The 25639-nt window shown below is 40.8% G+C and overlaps 1 protein-coding gene across 1 annotated transcript in view; it reads left to right on the top strand.

The window, feature by feature from the left end:
• Window positions 1-24227, top strand: part of LOC134349535 (sodium/hydrogen exchanger 2-like) — a 99586-nt gene extending 75359 nt beyond the window's left edge. The window contains exons 8-12 of the mRNA XM_063054014.1: window positions 2409-2570; window positions 3402-3498; window positions 8471-8593; window positions 16369-16456; window positions 22254-24227. Coding sequence (XP_062910084.1) covers window positions 2409-2570; window positions 3402-3498; window positions 8471-8593; window positions 16369-16456; window positions 22254-22600 — 817 coding nt within the window. The 3' untranslated portion in view covers window positions 22601-24227. The remainder of the gene's footprint in view (window positions 1-2408; window positions 2571-3401; window positions 3499-8470; window positions 8594-16368; window positions 16457-22253) is intronic.
• The last annotated feature ends 1412 nt before the right edge of the window (window positions 24228-25639 follow it).

The raw sequence follows: 25639 nt of genomic DNA on the forward strand, positions 1-25639 counted from the left end.
GGTTTATATGTGTGTTGGAACAATTAGATGTTTATCAAAGCTCTGTGCTTCGGCTCGAAGTGAGTGCCCTAGTCACTGTTATGAAGTTAGCACACTATATGAGTTTCCTCAGGAACATGTGTCCAAGTATAGATATTATCTCTGTCTATGGTTCAATTCCTGTATGTTTGCTCTCATTAGTCACTGTCGACAAGAAATGAGACAAAGGGGGCAACAGTTCCGGATCATTGCAACACACGCAAAATGGTGGGGTAACTCCTCAGGTCTGGAGGGTAATGAGCAGTTGGTGTTTTAGTCTGAGTTCCAGGTCATTGTGTTTTGTTCGTGCATCATCATTGATGAACACCTCGACACCATTAGTAGTTTTTACGAGGTTGAGTTGCTAACTCAACACAACCCGGTACGGATGGAAAGCGTGCCCGGGAGCTGCTCGACTAGATTTGAACTCAGGAACCTTCGCTCCCGGAGTCCGGCACTGATGTAACTGCACCACCAGCTGGTTTGATGGTGTCAAGACTAGCGCTTGATTTGGATTTAAGTGAGGGAGAGTTGCGCAGTGTCAGCCTCACTCTCTCCTCCCAATGTATTTTGTACCGATTGCTGCAACAACAGAGCTGAGGTGCGTTCACTTAGATAAAATGGTGTTGAGTTAACTCTACAATTAATTAACACATATAATGAAGGAGAGCAAGGCATAATTCAGGAAACGATTAGGCAAAAGCTGACATCAGTAACAAACATTTAAATAGCCTGGACTATCCACATGATATTCAAAGGACGAGCAGCTTTTCAGTTATGTTAGGATGTAACTACATATGCTATTTTTAAAATACTGACTACTAGAGAGAGTTCACTTGAACTGTAAAGAAAAAGAAATAAATAGTTAACCATAGGCATGAGACTCTGCTGGTGCTGTAAGTCCTGACCAACACACACAAGATGCTGGAGGAGCTCAGCAAGTCAGACAGCATCTATGAAAAGGAATAAACAATTGACATTTTGGGCCAGGACCTTCATCAGGACCGAAAAGGAGGGGGGCAAAGTCAGAATAAGAAGTTGGCGGAGGGGAAGGAGTACAAACTGGTGGGTGAAAGATGAGGGGGAAGGCGGGTAGGTGGGGCAGTGTGGTATGAAGTAAGAAACTGGGAGCAGATAGGTGGATAAGGTAGAGGACTGAAGAGGAAGAATGGCTTGGTGGCCTAGCAGTCAGTGTAACACTTTACAGTGCCAGCGATCAGGGTTTAATTCTTGCCGCTGTCTGTAAGTAGTGTTTATGTTCTCCCTGTAACCATGTGGATCTCCTCCTAGATTCAAAAGGTTAGTAAGTGGTGGGCATGCTAGGTTGGTGCTGGAAGCATGCGACACCTGTGGGTTGCCCCCAGCACACCCTTGGACCATGCTAGTCATTGATACAAATGGCGCATTTCACTGTATGTTTCAATATTTAGATGTTCACATGACTAATAAAGCTGATCTTTAAGAATATAATAGGAGAGGGCAGTGGATCATGGAAGGAAGGGAAGGAGGAGGGGAACCCAATGAAGGTGATGGGCAGGTGCACCAAAGAGAAGGGGTAACAAGAATGAGGAATGGGAGAAGAGGAATGCAAGGAAGGGGTTAGAAATTACCGGAAGCTAGAGAAATGAATGTTGGAGTCTATTGAGACAGAATGTGAGCTGTTGCTCCTCCAACCTGAGTTTGGCCTTATCATCAGAAACAAAAAGTGCAGTTGCTCAACACCTTTTCAATGCCCTTGATGTTGGGTAATTTTAAATTGTTTGTTCATCCTATCCTTCTCAACAGTGTGCTAAAGCACGCCTGGGTTCACAGTCCATGATGAATTAATGTGGCAAACACTCAGAGCTCCAGGACCTGTATTTGGTTTATTGAAAGTTCTTCTTGCACCATGTGGAGGTGTGCACAATACACTTCTGATCAAATATGTCATCCAGAGACATCATAGATTTACTGCACCAAAGCTTTTTCAGCAGTGATGTTGTTGAGATTTTGGTTAGTCTCTTCTGTTTTATTTGCCTTGCATTGTGTATGAAACATGCTCCCACGATGAATGCTGGCTCTCTCTGCTACAGGAGAGCACAGGCTGCTGGGTAAAGGAGGTCAATAAATCCATTTTATATGGGTTATTTTAAAAGGGTAGTTATAGTAATTAGGGTACTTTTGTTCTTGCACCATTCTGCTCTAAAAACTATTACTCAAACTTTCTTCAAAACCATCCCTTCTAGATGGAAAACGAGGGTGTGCATGCGGTATCACGAAAGAAAGGAATCCAAGATGCCCTGTGCATCGGTAAAATATAAAATGCATCAGCTCATCGTTGCTGGTAAACAATGTAAATTGCTGTGCTTCATGCACTCATTAATACATTTGATCTTGGACTTTATTTCTAGAGCCAGGAATTTTGATCACAGTTATTTGGCAAAGCTTTTGATACGGGGTAATGAACCAAAGAACAGTATTGTTGCTCTATATAAGAAATTGGAATTGAAGCAGGCCATTGAAATGGCTGAATCAGGTCAACTCAGCAAGGTGTCGTCATCTGCCTCCCTGTTGTAAGTAAAATATTTAATTTCACTGTTAACTCAGAAGTTAAATATACTGTTGTTTATTTAACTTTATGTCTTATATGCACTTTATGTCAACTTGTACCTCTACAGAATATTTTAATGTTATTTTATGTGCTGTGTATGGTATGTATGTACTATGTTTTCCACCTTGGTCCCAGAAAAACATTGCTTTGTTTAACTGTATACATGTGAGCTGTTGAGACAATGAACTTGAACGTGCTTAGTCTAAATTTGTAACTAAACAACTAAAACTGGAATTAGTTCTGTCAAGTGTGAGCTTAAGGGTGTTCCCAAGTGCACAAACTCAGAACAGTGCTGATATTAGAGGAAATAAGATACAAGTAGTGCATTGTTTCAAATGAGTTTTGGCTCAATGCATCAAATTAACTAAGTCTGAATTTTAAGGGTAGGAATTTTAGAGCAGAGGAAAGAATATGATTTTTGAATCTTCTAAAATTGGGTTAGATTAATTTTATCATGAAATTGTCACTCTATTAATTTTCATTCAGTTTTCACCAGCACCCTTTGCTTGTCATGTGCTTTCATTTACCACTCCTTACACTACGTGAAAGTGTGCACACTTCTGATCAAATGTCATACTTTGATATCATACGCATACCGCACCAATTTTTGTAGTGGTGATGCAGTGAAGAATAAAATTTTTTTGAGAGTTACTTTTTATCTCATCACTGAATTGCTTGATAGATTGATAAGCAATATTTGTTTTCAGATAAGGTTTTGAGAGGTTTTTTTATTTGATTGTAAGTAAAATATCAAAACTAACTGGGTTGTGGTTTATTTTATCTGAATTTCCAGGGGTAAAAAACCTAACGAAGTTAGAAGTCTCTCACCTGAAGAACTGAAGAATATGAAAGAAATTTTAGCTAAAAATCTGTATCGGACAAGGCAGAGGGTACGTTCAATTATCTGCGGTGGCTGCTGAATACCAAATAAAACTTCACATAAGTTGGGCCTGTGAATGTTGGGATAATACACTGCTTTTTTCCTGTAGTATTCCCAGAGTCGTTACAAGTTGATTTTATAATTGTTCTCGCTTTGAATTGTTCCTCACAGTGAGCCATGTTCTTTGTACTGCTCCTGTGCTCTGACATCAGGTGATTTTACTTCAAGAAATCTTCTGCAAAATCAACAAATGCTCACAAGTTGTAGATCATGCTGGCATTACTACCTTTATTGACTGTGATGAATTTCATAAGAGACATTTCCTTGTTAGTCCAGAATTCTGTGTTTGTGTGGGTTGCAGAACCTTTTGTCCTTTTTGATTGGTAAAGGTTTATGAACTGGGAGTGATAACTCCTTTAGCTTGTTGAATTTTTGCATTATTTAAGAACATAACATAAGAAATAGGAGCAGGAGTAGGCCATCTGGCCCATCGAACCTGCCCTGCCATTCAATAAGATCATGGCTGATCTGTCCGTAAACTCAGTTCCATCTACCTGCCTTTTCCCCATAACCCTTAATTCCCCTACTATGTAAAAACCAACCTAACTGTTTCTTTAATATATTTAGTGAAGAAGCCTCAACTGCTTCCCTGGGCAGAGAATTCCACAGATTCACCACTCTCTGGGAAAATCAGTTTCTCCTCATCTCCGTCCTAAATCTTCTCCCCTGAATCTTGAGGCAATGCCCCCTAGTTCTAGTCTCACCTACCAATGGAAACAACTTTCCTACTTCTATCTTATCTATCCCTTTCAAAATTTTGTGTGTTTCTATAAGATCCCCTCTCATTCTTCTGAACTCCAGAGAGTATAGTCCCAGGCGACTCAATTTCTCCTCATAGGTTAACCCCTATTTAGTTATGCAAACACAAGGAATTCTGCAGGTGCTGGAAGTTCAAGCAACACACATCAAAGTTGCTGGTGAACGCAGCAGGCCAGGCAGCATCTCTAGGAAGAGGTACAGTTGACGTTTCAGGACGAGACCCTTCGTCCTGAAACATCGACTGTACCTCTTCCTAGAGATGCTGCCTGGCCTGCTGTGTTCACCAGCAACTTTGATGTGTGTCCCTCTTTAGTTATTTTGTTTTTAATTAGAAAACTTTGTCAATACATTTTGCAACATTTAATCAAAGCCTTTTTCCTGAAAATTTTCAGTTCACCTCATAACTTTTGGCAAATAATTAATTAGTGTTTTTCAATACTTTAAACCTCTTCTATTTTGAACCCAACAACAGTTTGGAGAACAGACCTAACAGAAGATCTAATAAGCCAGCAGACATAAATGTGTGCAGCATCCATGCACTGGAACTACTTATATTCCTGAAACTAGTATAATAGAAACAAGTATGTTGGACATGCAAAAACTAAAGATGCTGGAATATGGAGCAATGAAAAAATAGCTGTTGGAGGAACTCTGCAGGAGCAGCATCTGTGGCAGGCATGGAATTGTCGGAGTTTCAGGTCAAAACCCTGCATCAAGACTGACAATAGCTTCGACCAGAATCGTTGACAATTCCCTTCCCCACACAGATGTTTCTGGACCCACTGATTTCCTCCAGCAGTTTGTCTGCTGCTGTAGATGTTATTCAATAATGAAGTCAGTAACTCAAGTTTCATTCTGAGACTCCCAATGCTACAGAACTAAATGTTTTCTGTTCAGAAGGTCCTGGCTGATAGTAAGTGCCCTACGTGCGAAAAAAATTACTAAAGTGAAATAAAATCATCATGTCTGAGGTGAGCAGTTGAAAAGACACCACATTAGAAAATGTAGAATGTCAGTCTGTGCTATGTGCTAGATGAGTTAGATGCTAAGTTAAAGCGCAGGGCCTCTAAGGTTGTGATCTCAAGATTGCTACCTGTACCACATGCTAATGAGACCAGAACTAGGAAGATTAGATGTGGCTAAGAGGTTGGTGTAGGAGAGGGGGCATAAGACTCTTGGATCATTAGGCTCTCTTCTAGGGAAGGTGGGTCCTGTACAGATGGAACATTTGCACCTGAACTGGAGCGGGACTAATATCCTAGCAGGAAGGTTTGTTAATGCTCTGTGGAGGGGTTTAAACTAGAGTTGCAGGGGGATGGGAACCAGAGTGCCAGAATAGTTGATGGAGAGGTTGTGGAGGCAGATGTTGGTAAGATGTCAGACAAAATTAGGAATCAAACGTTGGAGTATGGTGCAACTAGTGTCCTGAGCTGTGTGTATTTCAATGTGAGAAGTATCGTAGTTAGGGCGGATAATAATGCTGAAGACGAGGTAGCTGGTTTGCAAACAGAGGAAATTTGTAGTGAGGGGAGGCTTTTGAGAGGGTAAAGTTGCAGTCAACAGGATAAGTTGCAACATAAAAGGCAGACTAAATCGAAAAGGGTGAATACAGGATTGAAGGTGTTACATTTGAATGCGTGCAGTATACAGAATAATGTAGATGAACTTATAACACAGTTGCAGATTGGCATGTGTGATATTGTAGGCATAATAGCTGGGAGCTTAATGTCCAAAGATACACATTGTATCGAAAGGAAAGGCAGGAAGGCAGAGGGGGTGGCATTGCTCTGTTGGGAAAAAAAATGAATGCAAATCATTAGAAAGAGATGACATAGGGTCGAAAGGTATTGAAACATTGTGGATAGAGCTAAAGATTAGAGAGTTTAAGGTAAAAGAACCCTTGCGGACAAGTAATCATAATATGATCAAATTCCCTCTGAAATTTGAGAAGGAGAAGCTAAAGTCAGATGGATCAGTACTACAGTGAAGTAAAGGGAATTATAGAGGCATGAGAGAGGAGTTGATTGGAAAAGGACCCTGGCAGGGATGATGGCAGAGCAGCGATGACTGGAATTTCTGGAAACAATTTGGAAGGCATGGGATATGTACCTCCAAAAAAGGAAGAAATATTCTAAAGGCAAGATGACACAACTGTGACTAAGAAGAGTAGTCAAAGCCAAAATAAAAGCTAAAGAGAGGGTGCATAATAGAACAAAGATTAGTGGGAAGTTAGAGGATTGGGAAGCTTTTAAAAACCAACAGAAGACAACTAAAAGGCTATTAAATATGGAATATGAAAGTAAGCTAGCCAGTAATATTGAAGAGGATACCAAAAGTTTCTTCAGATACATAAAGTGTAAAAGAGAGGTGAGAGCGGATATTGGACAGCTGAAAAATGATGCTGGAGAGGTAGCAATGTGGGACAAGGAAATAGCGGGTGAACTTAATAAGTACATTATTTTGCATCAAGTCTTCACTGTGGAAGACACTAGCAGTATGGTGGATGTTGGAGGTGTCAAGGGTCGTGATGTGTGTGAAGTTACCATTACTAGAGGGAAGTTTCTTTGGAATCTGAAAGGTCTGAAGGTAGATAAGTTACCTGGACCAGATGGTGTTGTCACCTCAGGGTTCTGGAGGAGGTGACTGAACAGATTGTGGAGGCATTAGTAATGATCTTAGAGGAATCACTAAATTCTGGAATGGTTCCGGAAGACCAGAAAATTGCAAATGTCCCTCCACTCTTGAAGAAGGGAGAGAGGAAGAAGAAAGGAAGGGTGAGTTAGTCTGTCCTCAATGGTTGGGAAAATGTTGAAGTCGATTATTGAGGATGGGTCTCAGGAAGCACAAGATAAAATTGGCCATAGTCAGCTTGGTTTCCTCAATGGAAAATCTTGCCTGACAAATCTGTTGGAATTCTTTGAAGAAAGAACAAGCAGTATAGCAAAGGAGAATTGGTTGACGTTGAGTATTGGGATTTTCAGAAGGCCTTTGACAAAGTGCCACACATCAGGCTGCTTAAGGCAGAGGTTGATAGATTCTTGACTGGTCAGGGCATGAAGAAATATAGGGAGCAGGCAGGAAATGGGGCTGAGAGGAAAATTGCATCAGCCATGATGAAATGGTGGAGCAGACTTGATAGGCCAAATGGTCTATTTCTGCTCCCACATCTTATAGTCTTATGTTCTTATCAATGCTTTCATTTTCTTTCTTTGGAAATCTGACCTACTCTTTTTTTTGAAAGATGTTTATCTAGAAATTTTGTACAATAAAAATAAGTTTATTTTGGTAATGCCAATTTAACTCCTCTGCATAAGAAAAAAAATCTGTGACCAAATAAACATTTGGAAAGGTGTTAAGGTGATTTAAATACAGGTTCCCAACAGGTCAAACATTTTAATAATGTAGGGGGAGCTCGGAAGGTTGAGCAGCACCTGTGGAGAGAAAAAAATTGGTGATGTTTTAGGTGAAGATTGGCCTAGTAAACAGTCATTCTGGGCAGAGACCCTTGAGTCCAGATGAAAGGTCTTGGCCCAAAGCATCAACTGTTTACTCCTCATCATAGATGCTGCCTGACATGCTGATTTCCTCCAGTATTTTCTGTGTGTTACTCTTTTCCAGCATCTGCATGCTAATGTAATGCCTTGTGTCTTTGAATAGTAGGATGTTTCACATAGGAGCAGCTAATTTCATTTCACCTGGAGATAACCTATTCTAAGTAAAACCAAGTTGTCTATGATTAGTGGTGAATAAAAGAATCCATTTTCTAGGTTAAGGTTTTTTCAACTCTAGTAATTTCACAACATGAACTGCATCTGCGTTAAGTGTTACAGACTATAAAATGAGCATTGCACATTTTTCTGCAGCTGTCATGTACCATTTAAAAAATATATATCAACTATAAATGATAAATTGCTTAGCATGTAACTTTAGACTTTTGCAACTGAATGTGTACATACAACATCTCAGCAACTGATTTAATAATTTACGCCATTAATCTCAAGCATCAGTAGTCTTACCTTTTTCTGAATATATCTCAGGAAAGAGCACTGCCAAGGACATGCAGTATTCAACCCACTGACCCATAATCGTAATGCAAATTAATACCAGATTTCTTCTCTGTGCACTAATTGATATTTATGTACCATGAAATTTTTGAATTACAGACACCATCGTACAACCGGCACAGTCTACCAAGAGAGGCCAATGAGAATCAGGTTAAGGAAATCTTAATCCGGCGACATGGCAGCCTACGGGAGAGTATGCGGAAGACTACCAGAGCCAGGCAGGTGTGTCCTTGAAAATGCTGCATTATGGTTTATTCATTCAGCATTGCATGCCAAACAGGCCATGGTGGCAAAACCTAGGAAGTTATAAATTATTTTTGAAACTTGACTTTAAGTGGAAATTAAATGGTACAATTTCCTAGTTGGTTTTACCCTGATTATGAATCCTGATAAGTGGAAGTCCAAAATGCATGTTAATTGCACAGAGTTGAGTGTATTTTGTATAATACTTTATTCTTGATGTTGAAAAAAACAATATTTAAAATTATAATTCTCATAAATGTAAATTACTGGGTGTTATGATAATCAGTATAAGGAACAAAGAAATTACTCTTGGTGACTTATATAATCTTTCAAACATCTATTATTTAAAAAGAAACAGTGCTAGGGAGTTTTTTAATAAATGGGATAATCCTCATAATGTTATACAATTCTGGCATGAAGTGTTAGATAGTACATTAAATTTGGCAGAACATCTAAAATGAAATCTTAGCAAGAAGTGAGACAAGATCATAAGATTAGAATCCTAATGGATACAGTTAAGACACTTCAACGATAAAAGTCCCTGATTGGAGTCATATACAGGCCCTTGAATAGTAGCCATGATGTGGGGTACAAATTACAAGAAAAGATGGGAAAGGCATGTAGGAAAAATTGTATTACAGTGGTCAAGGGGGACTTCAATGCAGATAGAATTGGGAAAACTAGGCTAGTGCTGGATTTCAAGAGAAAGAGTTTGTAGAATGCTGAAGAGATGGCTTTTTAGAGCCACTAGTGATTGAGCCCACTAGGGAAAAGACAATTATGGATTTAGTGTGGTACTGGTTTGGATTTGATTAGCAAACATAAGGGAAAGGAACCCTTAGGAGGCAGTGATCACAACATAATAGAATTTATTCTGCAATTTGAGAGGGAGAAGTAAAATTGGATGTATTGGTATAGCAGATGAATGAAGGTAACTACAGGAGAATGAGAGAGGAGCTGACCAAATTGGAAGATGCAGGCTCATTTCATCCCAAAGAAGAAGAAGCATTCTAAAGCAGGGGGTCCCCAACCTGGCGTTCACTGACACCTTGTTTAATGGTATTAATCCATGGCCTAAAAAAGATTGGAAACCCCTGTTCTGAAGGGAGGATGATGCAACCATGGTTGACACTGGAAATCAAAGACAGTATAAAAGCTAAAGAAAGCATACAATGGAAACCCTTTACTGGGCGTCTCTAGAAACACGGCTGATTAGCTCCTCGCTAAGAAGTCAATGGACTCAGTGGTGAGAAAGCCACCTTTCTCAAACTACATATGTCTAGGGTTGATATGACTTGGGTCCCACTGACCAGGAGAACCAGGATGTCTTAACTACCCACCTCCAATCTGAGCGAATACTGTCTAAGTGCTGCCCTCTTGCAATTACCCGACGGCAAGAAATACCAGATCGTACACCACATACAATTATAAAGAAAGTATATTTACAAATTTCAGCTTTATTGAACAGTTAGCAGGAAAAAGAAAATAAGAAAAAATAAAAAGTACCCTTTGCAGTTAACCCAATCTAAATGTGCACCTAAGTTGGAGCTCATCTTGAAGTTTTCTTTAACTCACGTGCTGGACTCACAGTCTGTGTGAAAGCACACACCACTTTCCAGATTGTTGTTCAAGATCTTTCTTGAACAAATGGCCTCTCCCACAGGAGTGTTGGTCCTTCCTCCTTGAAGCTATTCATTTGTGCAACAGGGAAATCATTCACAGCCACCTTTCCTTCTGACTTCTCCCAGCTCCTGAAAAAGAGACCTCAACCCACACCAGTGTCAGTCACAAAACCCTGTCCACCCAGCGTTCTCTAGACCCTTCTCCCAATTCCTCTATCCTGGTTGGCTGTCACAACATTCCTAAGTTGAACAACATAGCCCCTTATCCCTAGCTCAAACCCAAGCATGTTAAAATTAGTACAAACTGCACTTCAGAACTGCTAAAATGAAATACCCACAGCATAACAGTAAAAATTTTAACCAGGGCATTATACTCGCTCCCCCCCACCAAAAGTAGTCATGCCCTCATGACTTTGAAATTCGTCAACCCATCAATAATACAATTTTCAAAGGAATTTTGTGATGTCAGGACTTCCAATCCATTTGTGAATTGTAGTGACATATCTCACTAGGGGGATAGACACAACACTCTGTAACCCGGTGTGTCATAGCCCAGCCTATCAGGGAGTTTCCTGACTCTTTGAGACCTCTTTATCCTATCTTCAGCTCCTCCAGCTTCAACCACTCCTTGTGACCCTTCCTGTCTACTAGAGGATGCCTCCCCCGTCTATCACTCGTGTCTTTCGTGACTCAGGTCCCCCTGCTCCACGACTGAACTTAACTACCTTAAGTTTAAGATGGTGCTGCCAAACATCTTCAACCTCCACTTGTGCTAACCAGCGAGACCTTTCTCCCAAAGGGGTGTCCTTGGTCACTCTAATAGTGTGGCAAGTACTCCTGTAGAAACCAACATCAGCCTCGTCAGTAGAAAATGCATTTTGCAACCCAGCGTCTCAGTTAATCTCCTTTTTCCTTCCTCGGACATTCCGGCAAACTTGGGGGTTCCTGTCACTCTAGCTACTCCTCCAGGATGTAACATGATAGGTTTAGACTGGGCACGCCACACAGTTCCTTGTTTCTGCTCATCATCCTGCATAGGAGAAACCTGCATCTTCTCCAAGGCAACTCTGAACACAGGGTGAATGGACAAGGTTTTCTTCTTGCATTCTCCCACGAGCCCTTTAAGCTCCCTACCAGTCTCAGTTTTCTCATATTACCTGAGCTCTGCCATTTATCCAGTAACTGAGACATCTGCTCAGCCCAAGCCTCATATTCTTCTTCCCCATCAGGTGTGGGCTTGAGCCCAGAGCACACTCCCAGCCTACAATAGCTTTGTTTCTCTACAGATATACTTCTGCATTTATCAACCAGTGATGTATTAGCCAAAACAAATTCTGAATTTAAATCAATCATCGAAGGATTCATTAGATCTTTCACATCAGACAACTCCTTCCCCTCACTCCACAGAAACGAGAGCAACTTGTCTTTAAGGTCTCCACCCTCAGCTATGGAAACTCATTTCTCAATTCTTCACCCTTGCCTACAACCCCTGCTTCCCTAAAAGTATGGACAGCCTATGGCTCCGCTTCTCCAGGTGCCCCAGTCATAGGCAGATCTGCTCCCTTGCTTGTCCTTGCTAGTTTGAACTAACACATCTTAACCAGCCAATTGATCAAAACTCCATTCAGCAAGAGTAACTTTTCCTATTGGTACTTAAAACCCTAATCAACAATTCACCTGGGCTGTGGATATCCACCTTGTTCAGAACACAAGCATTTGTTGTGGGCAATCTCTTTGAAATGCACTAAAGCTTAATCCCTGTGGTGTCCATAATCAAGTATCTTTATCCTTTCCCAGGCACTACTTTAAACACAGGCTTAAGCACACAGACCACTTCAATTCTTACTGCAAATACACAGTATTAGCCAATCAGATCGCGGATGACAGCCCCGACAATGAAACCCCTTTTTTATTAGGCGTCTATAGAAATATGGCTGGTTAGCCCCTCACTAACAAGCCAATGGACTCAGCTGTGAGAAAACCACCTTTCTCAAGTTCCGTACGTTTAGGATCGATAAGACTTGGGTCCCACCAGAGCGGGAGAGCTGAGATATTTCGACCACCCGCACCCCAATCTGAACGAATACTGTGTAAATACTGACGAAGGGTCTCGGCCCAAAACGTCGACTGCATCTCTTCCCAGAGATGCTGCCTGGCCTGCTGCGTTCACCAGCAACTTTAATGTGTGTTGCTTGAATTTCCAGCATCTGCAGATTTCCTCGTGACTGTGTAAATACTACCCACTTGCAATTACCTGTTGGCAAGAAATAAGACTGTACATCGTATACAATTATAAAGGAAGTACATTTACAAATTTCAGCTTTATCGAACAGTTAGTTGGAAAAAGAAAAGAAAACAATATAAAAAGGGCCCGTTACAGTTAACCCAGTCCAAATGTGCACATAAGTTGGAGCTCATCTTGAAGTAGTCTGTAACTCACGCGCTGGACTCTCAGTCTGTGTGAAAGCACACCCCATCTCCTGAATGTCACTCGAAATCCATCTCCAACAAAATAGCTTCCCCACAGGAGTATTGGTTCTTCCTCCTTGAAGCCATTCATCTGCAGAAAACACCTTGTGCAAAAGAGATAGCATCCTCAGCCATCTTCCCTCCTGTCTTCTCCCGCCAACAAAGACCTCGGCCCACACCAGTGTCCATCACTAAAATCTCTCCACCCAGCATCCTCTAGGATCTTCTCCCAATTCCGCCATCCTGATTGGCCTACACAATATTCTTAAGTTGAACAACATAGCCCCTTACCTTTAGCTCAAACCCAATCATACTAAAATCAGAACAGACTGCTCTTACAGAACTGCTAAAACAAAATACCTACAGCATAGCAGTAAAAATATTAACCAGGATGTTGCACGATATAGCAAAACATAGTGGAATGCTAGACGATTGGGTAGCTTTTAAAAACTAACAGGAGGCAACTAAATAAGCAACAAGGAAGAAAAGATGAAATATGAAGGTAAGCCAGCTAGTAATATATAAGAGGATACCAAAAGTTTTTCAGATATGTAAAGGGTAAAAGAGAGGGAAATCTAGACATTTGTCCATGGAAAAATAATGTTGAGAAAATAGTAAAGGGGAACAAAGAGATGGTCGGTGAACTCAGTATGCATTTTGCATCAGTCATCACTGTAGTCTAACAACATGCTTGAGATTCAAGAGAGCCAGAAGGCAAAAATGAGTGTAGTTGCTATCACTAAGAGAAATTACTTGGGAATCTGAAAAGTCTGAAGGTGGATAAGTCACCCTGGCCTGATGGACTATACCCCAGGGTTCTGAAAGAGGTAGCTGAGATGATGTGAAGGCATTAGTGGTGATCTTTCAAGAGTCACTAGATTCTGGAGTGCTTCCGGAAATCTGGAAATTGCAAATGTCACTCCACTCTTTAGGAAGGGAGGGAGGCAGAAGAAAGGAAATTATAGATCAGTTAGCTTGACTTCAGTGGTTGTGAGGTTGTCAGAGGTCATGATTAAGGATGAAGTTTCTGGGTACTTGGAGGCACATGATAAAGTAGGCCAAATTTAGCGTGCTTTTCTTAAGGAGAAATCTTGTCTGACAAATCCATTGCGATTCTTTGAGGATAGAAAAAGGAGAGTCAGTGAACGTTACTTGGATTTTCAGAAGGCCTTTGACAAGGTGCCAAAAGGTTGCTAAGCCAGGCAGGAACCGATGTTATCACAGGAAAGGTACTAACATGAATAAAAGATTGGCTAAATGTCAGTCAGTCAGTGGGTGCCGTCCCGAATCCGGGGTTGGCGGCTATGCACCTCCATCTTCTTTGATCTTGCGTCAGCACCGAATACAGCCTCTCCTCCAGTTTGTTCTCGCTGGCTGCCTTGGCACCGCCCGCTGTCGCCCCGCCGAACTCGAGCCCGAGGCCGTGTTGGCCACCAGCCGCGGTCGCTTCTTTGAGCTCAGCCGTTCCTTAGGCGGAGGTCTTGGGCAGGTCCCGGCACACGGTGCAGCGCCCAAGTTCATCATGTCTCTTCTAACTAGGTGCATAGCATACGATTCGTAGATACGTGGTGAGGCTTTAATCTCTTCCATGGAAGATGGCTTTTGGCTCACAAGGAGCTCATCTGCCGTTTGTCAGGTCTTGCTTTTTCTAGTCCTGCTGGGTGTCCTCACACACTCCTCACCAGACTAAGTCCAGTGGGGGAGCCGGCCCAAGTCGCCGATGGGCAAAGGCAGATTGTGAAATAAAGAGGGCCTTTTCAGATTGGCTGCTGGTAACTTATGGTGTTCCGCAAGAGCTTGGTTTTGAGCCCATTTCTTTTCATGTTACTGTATATGTTAATGATGTGGATGGCAGAACTGATGGCTTTGCCCCCAAATTTGTGCGTGTTACAAAAATCTGTGGAGAGCAGGTAGTGTTGATGAAGCAGGGAGTCTGCAGAAGGACTTCGACAAGTTGGGAGTACAGACAAGGAAGTGGCAGATGAAATACAGCGTAGGGAAATGCATGATCATACACTTTGGTAGAAGGAATAAAGCCACAGACTTTTTTTTTTAAATGAGGAAAAAAAAATTGGAAGTGGAAAGGGACCTGGGAGTTTTACTCCAGGATTCAATAAAGTTTAACTTACAAGTTGAGTAGTAGTAAAGAAGGCAAATGCAAAATGTTAGCATTCAATTCAAGAGGAATAGAATATAAAGGCAAGGATGTACTTTTGGGTTTTATAACGTGTTAGTCAGAGTATTGGTTGGATTATTACAAGCAGTTTTGGACTCCATATCAAAGGAAGGATATGTTGGTATTGGAGAGAGATGAGAGGGGGTTATAAGAATAACCATAGGGTTGAAAGAGTTTAGCATTTAGGGAGTATTTGATTATTCTGTACTCTCTGGAATTTAGAAGGATGAGAAGAGATCTCGTTGAAACCATTAAGTATTCAAGGGCATGAATAGAACTATCGTGGCAAGGATGACTTCAGTGGTAGGAGAGGCTAAGTCTAGAGGGCACAGCTTCAGGATAAAAGGACACCCCTCTAGGACAGAGATGAGAAGGAATTTCTTTAGCCAGATGGTGATAAATCTGTGGAATTGATTGCCACAGATAGCTGTGGAGGCCAAGTCATTGGGCATATTTAAAAGGGAGGCTGATTGGTAACAAACACAAAATGCTGGAGGAACTCAGCATGTCAGGCAGCGTCTATGGTGAGGAATAAAGAGCCGATGTTTTGGGCCAAGACCTTTCATCAGGACTCGACAGGCACTTGATAAATAAGGCTGTCAAAGGTTACAAGGAAAGGCAGGAGATTGGGGGTGAGTATGTAAAATAAATCTCTAGAAACAATTGGTGAAGAAGACTCAGTGGACCAAATAGTCTAATTCTGATCCTATATCTTACGTTTTTAAAAAAAAATTATCCCTCGAGATACAGCGCAACATAGACCCCTCGAGCCACGCCACCTAGCAATCCCCCAATTTAACCCCAGCCTCAACACAGGACCATTTACAATGACCAGTTAACCTACCAACCAGTAGGTCTTTGGACTGTGGGAGGAAACTGGAGCACCCGGAGGAAACCCACACAGAATGTACAAATTCCTTACAGGCAGCGATGGAAGATGGACGTGGATCACTGGTATCTTAAAATGTTGTGCTATCCACAACACTGCCATGCCGCCCCGTGTTTTTACATTTCAAACAGTCAGCCTTTCCATTGATGTTATATGGAACTACATGAGTAAAAGGGATATTTGAATGTCCTTTTCTACCACCCTTAACCTTCCCTGTATATCAATCTTGGTTTATTCTAACATTCCAGTTTGATCTCTTGGGCCTAATGTATAAATTTAATAAAAAAGCTTTATCAGAGACACAATTACTAAATATGATCACGTTCTAATAATTTACTTTCATAAATTTGATCACAGTCATTCATGCATGTAAGTACGGAGCCTTTTGTTGGCGAACACTGTCATGTTTTTCCTTACCTACACATCTGTAGTAATTAGCGGAATTGTTGTCCACCCTGTACCAATCACTCCTCCTTCACCACTGAAGAACTGTTAGTACTTAAATATTTACAAACCAATGCCACTGCAACTGTCAAAAGATACCACAAGGCTATTGGATTGTTGTTACTTACTCTTCTCACTTTTTCTTCTTTTCTAGTCTAGTGCAATAAAAAGTCGTCCATTTTCACTGCCTCATGATACCAGAATTTCTTCCAGATCCCCGAAGAGGAACGCTGCTTTCACAGGTAATGTGGGTACCACGGCAAACTATTTTCAGAAAATTGTTTGAGAGCCTTTTAATATCACAAAGGCAGTGAAAGGATCAAATGACATTGTGGAGAAAGGGAATTCAAAAAACAAAATTCAATGTCGGAAACAGTAGGATAGGCAGTATCTGTGAAAAGAGGAATAGTTAACATTTCAGCTCTGAGACCATTTATCTGACCTAAGAAAGAGAAAGCAGTTGGTTTAGAAGCAGAAAAGGTGGGGAGGGAAACGGGGTGAAAAGAATGTTGTCATTAAGAAGCATAGAAACATAGAAAACCTACAGCACAATACAGACTCTTCAGTTCACAAAGTTGTGCCGAACATGTCCCTACCTTAGAAATTACTAGGGTTACCCATAGCCCTCTATTTTTCTAAGCTCCATGTACCTATCCAAAAGTCTCTTAAAGGACCCTATCGTATCCGCCTCCACCACCGTCGCTGGCAGCCCATTCCACGCACTCACCACTCTCTGCGTAAAAGAATTTACCCCTGACATGTCCTCTGTACCTACCCCCAAGCACCTTAAACTTGTGCCCTCCTGTGGCAGCCATTTCAGCCCTGGGAAAAAGCCTCTAGACTATCCACATGATCAATGCCTCTCATCATCTTATACACCTCTATCAGGTCACTTAAGCAGTTAAGTTTTGATATAGGAAGGCCAAATTATACAACATCAGCAGAATCATTACACAGACAAGAGTTTGAGTTTTTATGGTAGAGGAAAAGACTTTAGTTTCATTGAAAATTTAAAAAAATCAATGCACTGTTGGAAATTGAAAGTTTCACTCGTGAGAGTAAGGACCTATATGTAAAGTTAGTAAAGGAATAGAGAAAATTCTTGCGACAAAAAGCCACTAAGTCCCAGGAAAATGATGTGCATTCCAATATTTTAAGAGATGGTAGTAGAGATTGTGGATGCATTTGAAGGAAGTGAATGTAACATTATCAGTCATCAGTTGTGTGAAAAATACTTAAGTTCACTAATAAGGAAGTACAATTTGGAAGTCATGTGATGAAGTAGAATCAATGTAATTTTGTCAAAAAGAAGCTGAGCTGACAAATCTAGAAGTCTCTTTTTGGAGGATATAATCACTAGCTGTGTTAAAATTGGATTTCAAAACCATTTGCTAAGGTGCCATTGAAGCACTCGTAGCATTAAGAATAACATATTAGCTTGCAGATGATTAGTTTATAGGAAACTGATTAGGAAGAGAACATTATAAATAGACAAGTCAATTTTGATTTGGAAAGCTAATGCCTGGATGTCACAAAAATTGATGCTGGTACCAGTTATTTATAACCTATATTAACAAGGGAATAGGTGTGATATCTCCATTTGTACTGTTGGAGACTGTGGTGTTCATTTTAGAAAGGCACGGACAAGTCACACCTATTGGATGATGGGTGATGTAGCAATTACAGACCATAGAGCTCTTGTTCTGAAGTTCAGTTTTGCTGACTACACCAGGCATTATGTCATGCATCTATATTCCAAACATATTTATTAATCCGTAAGAAATCAACAAATGCTCCTGTAGATATTCAAATATCTTGCATAAAATACATACATTTTTGGGCAGAAATAGCATATCATCATGAAGATCAGCAGAATGCCAGCCTTTACTACAATGGGTTTGGAATGTAGTGCAAGGAAGACACTATAAATGAGCAGGGATTTTGTGCAACCCAATCTCAAGGACTGTGTGTGGTTTTGGTTTCATTATACTTCTGGAAGATATAATTGCCATTGAAAGTCAGTGGCATATGTTTACTAAATGATAATCCTGCAATGAGATTAGACAGGATTCTTAGAAATAGGATTTGGAGCATTTGGAAAATTGTGTCTAAAACAGGGACAGTCAGCATGGCTTTGTGTGGGGCATGCCATTGATTTATTAACTTGCTTGTGTTTGTTAAGGAGGTGGTGAGGGCAGTTGATGAAGGTAGAGCTGTAGCTGTTGTCTACGTGGATCTTAGAAAGGCACTTGACAATGTCCCTCCTGGTAGGTTCATCCAGAAGATGCATCGAATCCATGGTGATTTTGGCTGTTTGGATTCAGAATTGACTTGACCATAGAAGAAAGGGGTGACGATTGATAGGACTTACTCGCCTGTGACTAGTGGTGTTTCATAGGGAATCATATAATGTATAGGGGCCGGTCAGTAAGTTTGCAGATGACACAAAGATTGGTGCTGTGAATAAAGTAGAAAACTGCTAATGGATCATTTGGAGATATGGGCAGAGAAATATCAGATAGAATTTAATCTGCCTAAATCTGAGGTGTTACATTTTGGAGATCAATGTAAAGGAACAATAAATTATATTAATGTAAAAATCCTTAGCAGAGTTGATGTGCAAGGGGATCCTTTGGCCTAGATCCATTGAAAGTGGCTGCACAGGATGGGAGGGAGATAAAGAAGGAATATGGCATGTTCGCCTTTATTAGTTGAGTTCAAGAGTCAGGAAGTTGTATCGATGCTTTATAGAGCTCCAGTTCGGCTGCATTCGGTTCTGGCCACTATTATATGAAGGATGTGGAGGCTCGGGAAAGAGGTCTACCAGGATGCTGATTGGATTAAGGGACATGTGCTATAAGGTTATACACATGGATTGTTCTCTCTGACGTTGAGGAGGCTGATTGGAAGCCTGATAAGAAGCTTAGATGAGAGGCATAGATAGTGTGGACAACTAGTCTTTTTATTTGGTTGTTTGCTCTTTTAGACTTACAACCTTTTCCCCAGGGCTGAAAAGTTTAATAGAGGACATGCATTGAAGGTGAGAGGGGTTAAGTTCAAAGGAGCTGTGTGGAGCAAGTTTTCTTTTAAATATACAGAGTGGTGGGGGCCTGGAATGAGCTGCCAAGACTGGTGATGGAGGCAAATAGGAGTGAGGTATTTAAGGTGCTTTTAGGCAGGCAGATGAATGTGCAGAGAATAGTGGGATATGGATATTGTGTAGTCAGAACAGAAAGGATTAGTTTAGTTATCCATTTAGTTACTAGCTTGATTAATCTGGCACAACAATATGGGCTGAAAGGCCTGTTTCTGTACTGTATTGTTCTTTATTCGAAGATGGATTCTCCGACAAGGAGAAATTGAGTAAAGTGTTTGCGTATTCACTGGAACTTCGAAATGTGAAGTACAGTATGTTGGCCTTCACTAGTCAGGCAATTTAGTTCAAGAGGACAAAGTAATGTTGCAACTCTATATAACCCTGGTTAGACTACAATTGGAATATTGTGTTTTGCTCTGGTCACCTCATTAAGGAAGGACGTAGAAGCTTTAGAGAGTGTGGAGAAGAGATTTACCAGGATGCTGCCTGGATTAGAGAGCATGTCTTATGAGGATAGGTTGAGAGACCTGGAGTTTTTCTCTTTGGAGCAAAGGAGGATGAGGGGGGATTTGATAGAGGTACACAAGATGGTAAGAAGCATAGATCGAGTGGATAGCTAGAGACGTTTTTCCCAAAGTGAAAATGGCTAATATGTGGCATAATCTTAAGGTGATTGGAGGAACATATGGTGGTATATCAAAAGTAAGTTTTTTTTTGCACAGAGATTGATGAATGCATGAAATACACAGCCAGGGGTGGCAGTACGTGAGGGGTATTTAAGAAACTCTTAGACAGGCACATGAATAATAGAAAAAATAGGAGACTACCTTTGAGGGAAGAGTTAGGTTGATCAGAGAGCAGGTTATAAAGTCAGGACAATATCGTGACCCGAAGGGCCTTACTGTGCTGGAATGTTCTATGTGCTATGATCTGTAATGTGACAGCATTTTTGTATTTCCCTGTGTGCAGAACTATGGGAATCTGGATGTTGTTGCTGAGTGCTCCACTGTATAAGAGAACAAACTTGGATTACCTTTTAGAATTCACTAGTGGGTCTAAGGATATATTTTTCAGATTCTATTAAAAAAGTGTCCGAGAGGCTAGGGTACGGGTTTGGTAATTTCATGACACAAATGTTTTTAGTAAAAAGCTCCAAGAACCTGTAATTAACAAAACACTAGTTTTTAAGCTCTTTTTAGGATGATTTCAGACATTTTTGAAAAACCTGAATGTTCAGTATTTGAATAAAAATATATTATTTCCAGCTAAATATGGAGGCATGTATACCTTGATTAATTATAGGACCATAAGACATTAGAGCAGAATTAGCCCACTCAGTCCATGAAGTCTGCTCCACAATACCATTACGGCTGATTTGTAATCCCTCTAAGACCCATTCTCCTGCCTTTTCCCTGTAACATTTGATGCCTGATTTATCAAGAACATATCAACCTTTGCTTTAAATATACACAATGATGTGGCCTGCACAGCCATCAGTGGTGATGAATCCCACAGATTCACCACCCTTTTTCCTCATTCGTGTTCCAAATGCTTGTCCCTCTATTCTGAGGCTGTGCCTTCTGGGCCTCGGCCTACCCCACTATAGGAAACATGCTCTCCTCATCTATTCTATCAAGGGCTTTCAACATTTGATAGGTTTCAATGAGATCCCCCTCATTCTTCTAAATTCCAGCGAGTAGAGGTCCAGAGCCATCAAATTCTCCTCAGATGATAACCCTTTCATTTCCAGAATCATTCTCATGAACCCTCTAGAATGTCAGCACAGCCTTTCTTAGATAAGGGGCCCACAAATGCTAACAGTTCTCCAAGTGAGGCTTCACCAGTGCCCTGTGAAGTCTCAGCATTACATCCTTGCTTTTGTATTCCTCCCAAAATGAAGGCTAATATTGCTTTTGCCTTCATCACCACTGACTCGACCTGCAAGTTAACCTTAAAGGAACCCTACACAGTGACTCCCAAGTCCCTCTGTACCTCTTATTTTCGAATTTTCTCCCTATTTTGAAAATATTCTGCACCTTTATTCCTTCTGTCAAAGATTTAAATTTCTCTACGCTATATTTTATCTGCCACTTCTTTGCCCATTCTCCCAGTACATCTAGGTCCTTCTGCAAACTTCCTGCTTCCTCAAAACTGCCTGCCTCTCCACCTACCTTTGTATTGTTCACAAACTGGCCACAGAGCCAACAATTTCTTCATCCAAATCATTGACGTATAACATGAAAAGAAATGGGCCCCTGCAGAACACCAGTAGTCACGGGCAGCCAACTAGAAAAAGCCCCCTTTACTCCCACTCTTTGTCTCCTGCCAGTCAGCTAATATTCTATTTATGTTAGTATTTTTCCTGTAATTCCATGGGCTTATTAAGCAGCCTCATATGCAAGACCTTGTCAAGGGCCTTCTTTAAATCCAAATAAACAACATCCACTGATTCTCCTTCGTCTATCCTGCATGTTATTTCCTCAAAGAATTCCAACAGATTTGTCAGCCGGAATTTCCCCTTTAGAAAACCATGCTGACTTAGGCTTATTTTATCACCAGCCCTCAAGTAGTCCGAAACCTTAGCCTTAATGATAGACTCAACATTTTCCCAACCACTGAGGTCAGGCTAACTGGCCTATAACTCCCTTTCTTCTCCCTCCCTTCCCTTCTTTAAAAAGTGGAGCCACAGTTGCAATTTTCCAGACCTCTGGAACCATTCCAGAATGTAATGATTCTAGAAAGATCATTACTAATGCTTCCATAATCTCTTCAGCTACCTCTTTCGGTACCCTGGAGTGTAGTCCTTCTGGTCCAGGTGACTTGTCTACCTTTATAGAGTGTCAAATATAATTAATTTATAAATGGTTCTCTAGTTTATCTTCAGTGCTAGAATAAACTTCCTTTTGATTTTAAAATGTTTACATGGTGCTCTTGATCTTCAGTGGGAGACGACATCAACTTGGAAGCAGAATCTTTGCAGCTAGCGAATCTATCACAGTCCAGAGCAAAACCAACCCCTCATCAGAATCCAAACAATGTGGAGTGGACAAATGAAATTCAGAGAGATGACAGGAAGAGTCGTTGGCCTGACTCTGGTAGTCAGGATGATGGTAGAAGGCGTCAAGCACTGATGCCAAGGGTAAGATTTAGTCAACTGGATCCTCAAGGTTTTGAAACTGGAAGAAGTCGGCAAGGAATTGTGGAAATTCCACCAGATGGGTGGATGGCAGAAGATGCACATGAAGAAGATACTGAAATCAATGATCCCTTGCTAAGAAAACCAAAGTGATACCAACCAATACTTGGACCGATATGTTGAGATTTTATTCAATGGATTAACTTTATTACTTGCATAAACTAAAGTTAGATCTCAAATAACGCATTAGTTAACCAAATATAGATGATTAAGAAATTACTTTTTCCCTGCCTATGAATTCTAACAAACCTAACAATTGTCCAATCATCTGAATGCTTTATTCTAAATTGAAGCTTTGTTTTTAACATTAAGGTATTGGGACATGGAGTGGCACATAATCTAATTTATTTATGAGTAGTACACATTGAATACTCAGTCATTTGTCATTCCTAGGCAGTTCTATGGCTAAACCGACTGATCTGTGCCAAAGTGCAATTCTATAATTGCGAAAAATAATTCTCATTCTAAAAATCTTCCTTGGAAAATGTAATCTGCCCCTTGAAATCCTATTGTTTCTATTCAACCAACCAATGTTAATGCTTCAGTTTTGAGCAATCGAGCCAAGCCATAGCTATCTTAATCTCTAATACCTTGAAAAGTCTTGAACCTGCTTGCAAAACTGAAGGGAGGAGATTGCTCACAATCCAAAATGCCTGTTCTTTGCTATCTATCCAATTGTTGGGTTTTAATTTGTTCTGATTGTTGAAATTAACACTTCTACTTTTTGGTTCATTTTGCAAATGACCTACAGTGCTTTTGTACCTGCCACCACACATATATCTTGGGAAATGGCTCATTCCCATTTTTCTCTACTCTCCCCATTCTCTCCTCTTTCCCACAACACCATCATCACTAGCTGTAACCCTTCTCTTTCTCCATTCATTGCTTCCCACCTGCTTTTCCTTTTACCATCTCCTCTCTCCCCGTCTGTTAACAAATCCATAAAAGACAGTTCTTTATGACCTTGCCTGATGTGAATGTCCAAGTGAATATCAAGACTTCTTAGTAGAAGACATTTTTAAATGGTATAATTGCAACATTGTTTTAAGGCAAAACAAAATGTAAAGGCTGAAACTGAAAAGATCCCCCTAAATGTTTCATGCTCAAATTATGCATGAAACATAATAAAATTGGTGATGAAAATTTTATATTACAGATGGTTATTGGAATATTTGATAATTAGATTTTAAACTTAAAACTGCTTTGTATTGAAAATTTACAGTGTCAGTGAATAGTAAATTGCTTTCATTAAATATTAGTGTGGCTAAGGTTAGTCCACATTTCAATTGTTGCTTCTCCATTCTTGGGCCCCAACTGCCAAAACAAAGGCATTTATTAATTACACTCAAGCAAGTTCAAGGCATTTTTTAAAATCAGATTTTGTATCTTTTATTTTCTTAACATAATACTGAATCTTTTGAGGTCTGTTTTTCATATTCAACAAGTGTCTGAAAAATTCTGTAGTTTCATAACTTTTGGAACTTGAGACAGTGGTCTTTGAGCTGTTCAGTCAAAAGTCCTTAAAAAAAAAAGCAATTTCTGTTGATTAGCTATAAAAATTTACTTATTTAGAGATACATTTGGCATTAGCGACTGATCAAGTGATTGGAAGAGAAGAAGAGCTTTGCACAGGTCGGGAAGAAGAGTTTAAATAAGGAGCTTTTTATGGGGCTTAGCGCATTAGCAATGGACCAATCAATTTGCTATTCATTAGCAGAAGCAAATAAAAGTAAAGCAGGGTCAAAGAAGATCGGCCATTCTGTGAGTGGACCAGTGTAGGAATGGGAATTTGAGACTTTGTTTCAAGAGGCTTTGGCGAGGAGGCACAGGTAAGTAGCAGGTAAGGCTTTTGTAGTGGTTGAATAACAAGTCACTAAATTACAGCTGATTAAATAAATAGGGATGATACAGGATCAGGTGATGTGCTGTAGCTGCATGATGTGGGAGCTGGTGGACCCTGTTGTGGTTCCTGGTGACCACAACTGCAGCAAGATACAGTTATATAGGACCCTGGTCAAACCCCACTGGGAGTACTGTGCTTAGTTCTGGTCACCTCACTACAGGAAGGACGTGGAAACTATAGAAAGAGTGCAGAGGAGATTTACAAGGATGTGCCTGGATTGGGGAGTATGCCTTATGAGAATAGGTTGAGTGAACTTGGCCTTTTCTCCTTAGAGCTCGGAGGATGAGAGGTGACCTGACAGAGGGGTATAAGATGATGAGAGACATTGATCGTGTGGATAGTCAGAGGCTTTTTCCCAGGGCTGAAATGACTATCACAAGAGGGCATAGTTTTAAGGTGCTTGGAAGCAGGTACAGAAGAGATGTCTGGGGTAAGTTTTTACACAGAGAGTGGTGAGTGCATGGAATGGGCTGCCGGCAATGCTGGTGGAGGCAGATACAATGGGGTCTTTTAAGGGACTCCTGGATAGGTACATGGAGCTTAGAAAAATGGAGGGCTATGGGTAACTCTAGGTAATTTCTAAAGTAAGTACATGTTCGGCACAGCATTGTGGGCCAAAGGGCCTGTATCATGCTGTAGTTTTTCTATGTTTCCAAGTATTGGCTACTCGAAGAACTCAAAGTTGATGACCTGGAATCTGAGCAAACACCATAGCACATCAAGGAGGGGGGGATTTACCAGGATTTTCTGTTTCAGAAGGTAGTCATATCCATTAGATTAGCTGCCTCAAATTCGGTCTGTGGTCAAGGGCAAGAGGGTGTGACTAGAAGTGAGGTGGGTAGTGGGATCCAAGAGACACTGCTGGAGGAGCCTTAGCCCTTGAGCTTGTCAAACAAGTCTGAGGTTCTTGCTCCTTGTGTGGATGAGATCAGGGGCTTTAGAAAGGATGAGCAATCTAACTGTGGCACTGTTCGGGGGGGGGGCGGATAGAAGAGAAATGTGGTGGTATTGGGGATAGGATAGTCAGGGGAACAAACAGAGTTCTCTTTCATGAGGATAGACTGTTCCGAAGGCCGTGTTGCCTGTTGGTGCCCGAGTTCGGGATGTCTTCTCTGACTGGCAGAAGAATTTACAGAGGGAGAGGAAAGATCCTGCTGTTATGGTCCATGTGGGTACCAACGACATAGGTAGAACGAGAAAAGAGGTTCTGCTAAGGGAATTTGAGCAGC

The sequence above is a fragment of the Mobula hypostoma genome, chromosome 7 (assembly GCF_963921235.1).
Source record: "Mobula hypostoma chromosome 7, sMobHyp1.1, whole genome shotgun sequence".
NCBI classification, from domain to species: domain Eukaryota; kingdom Metazoa; phylum Chordata; class Chondrichthyes; order Myliobatiformes; family Myliobatidae; genus Mobula; species Mobula hypostoma.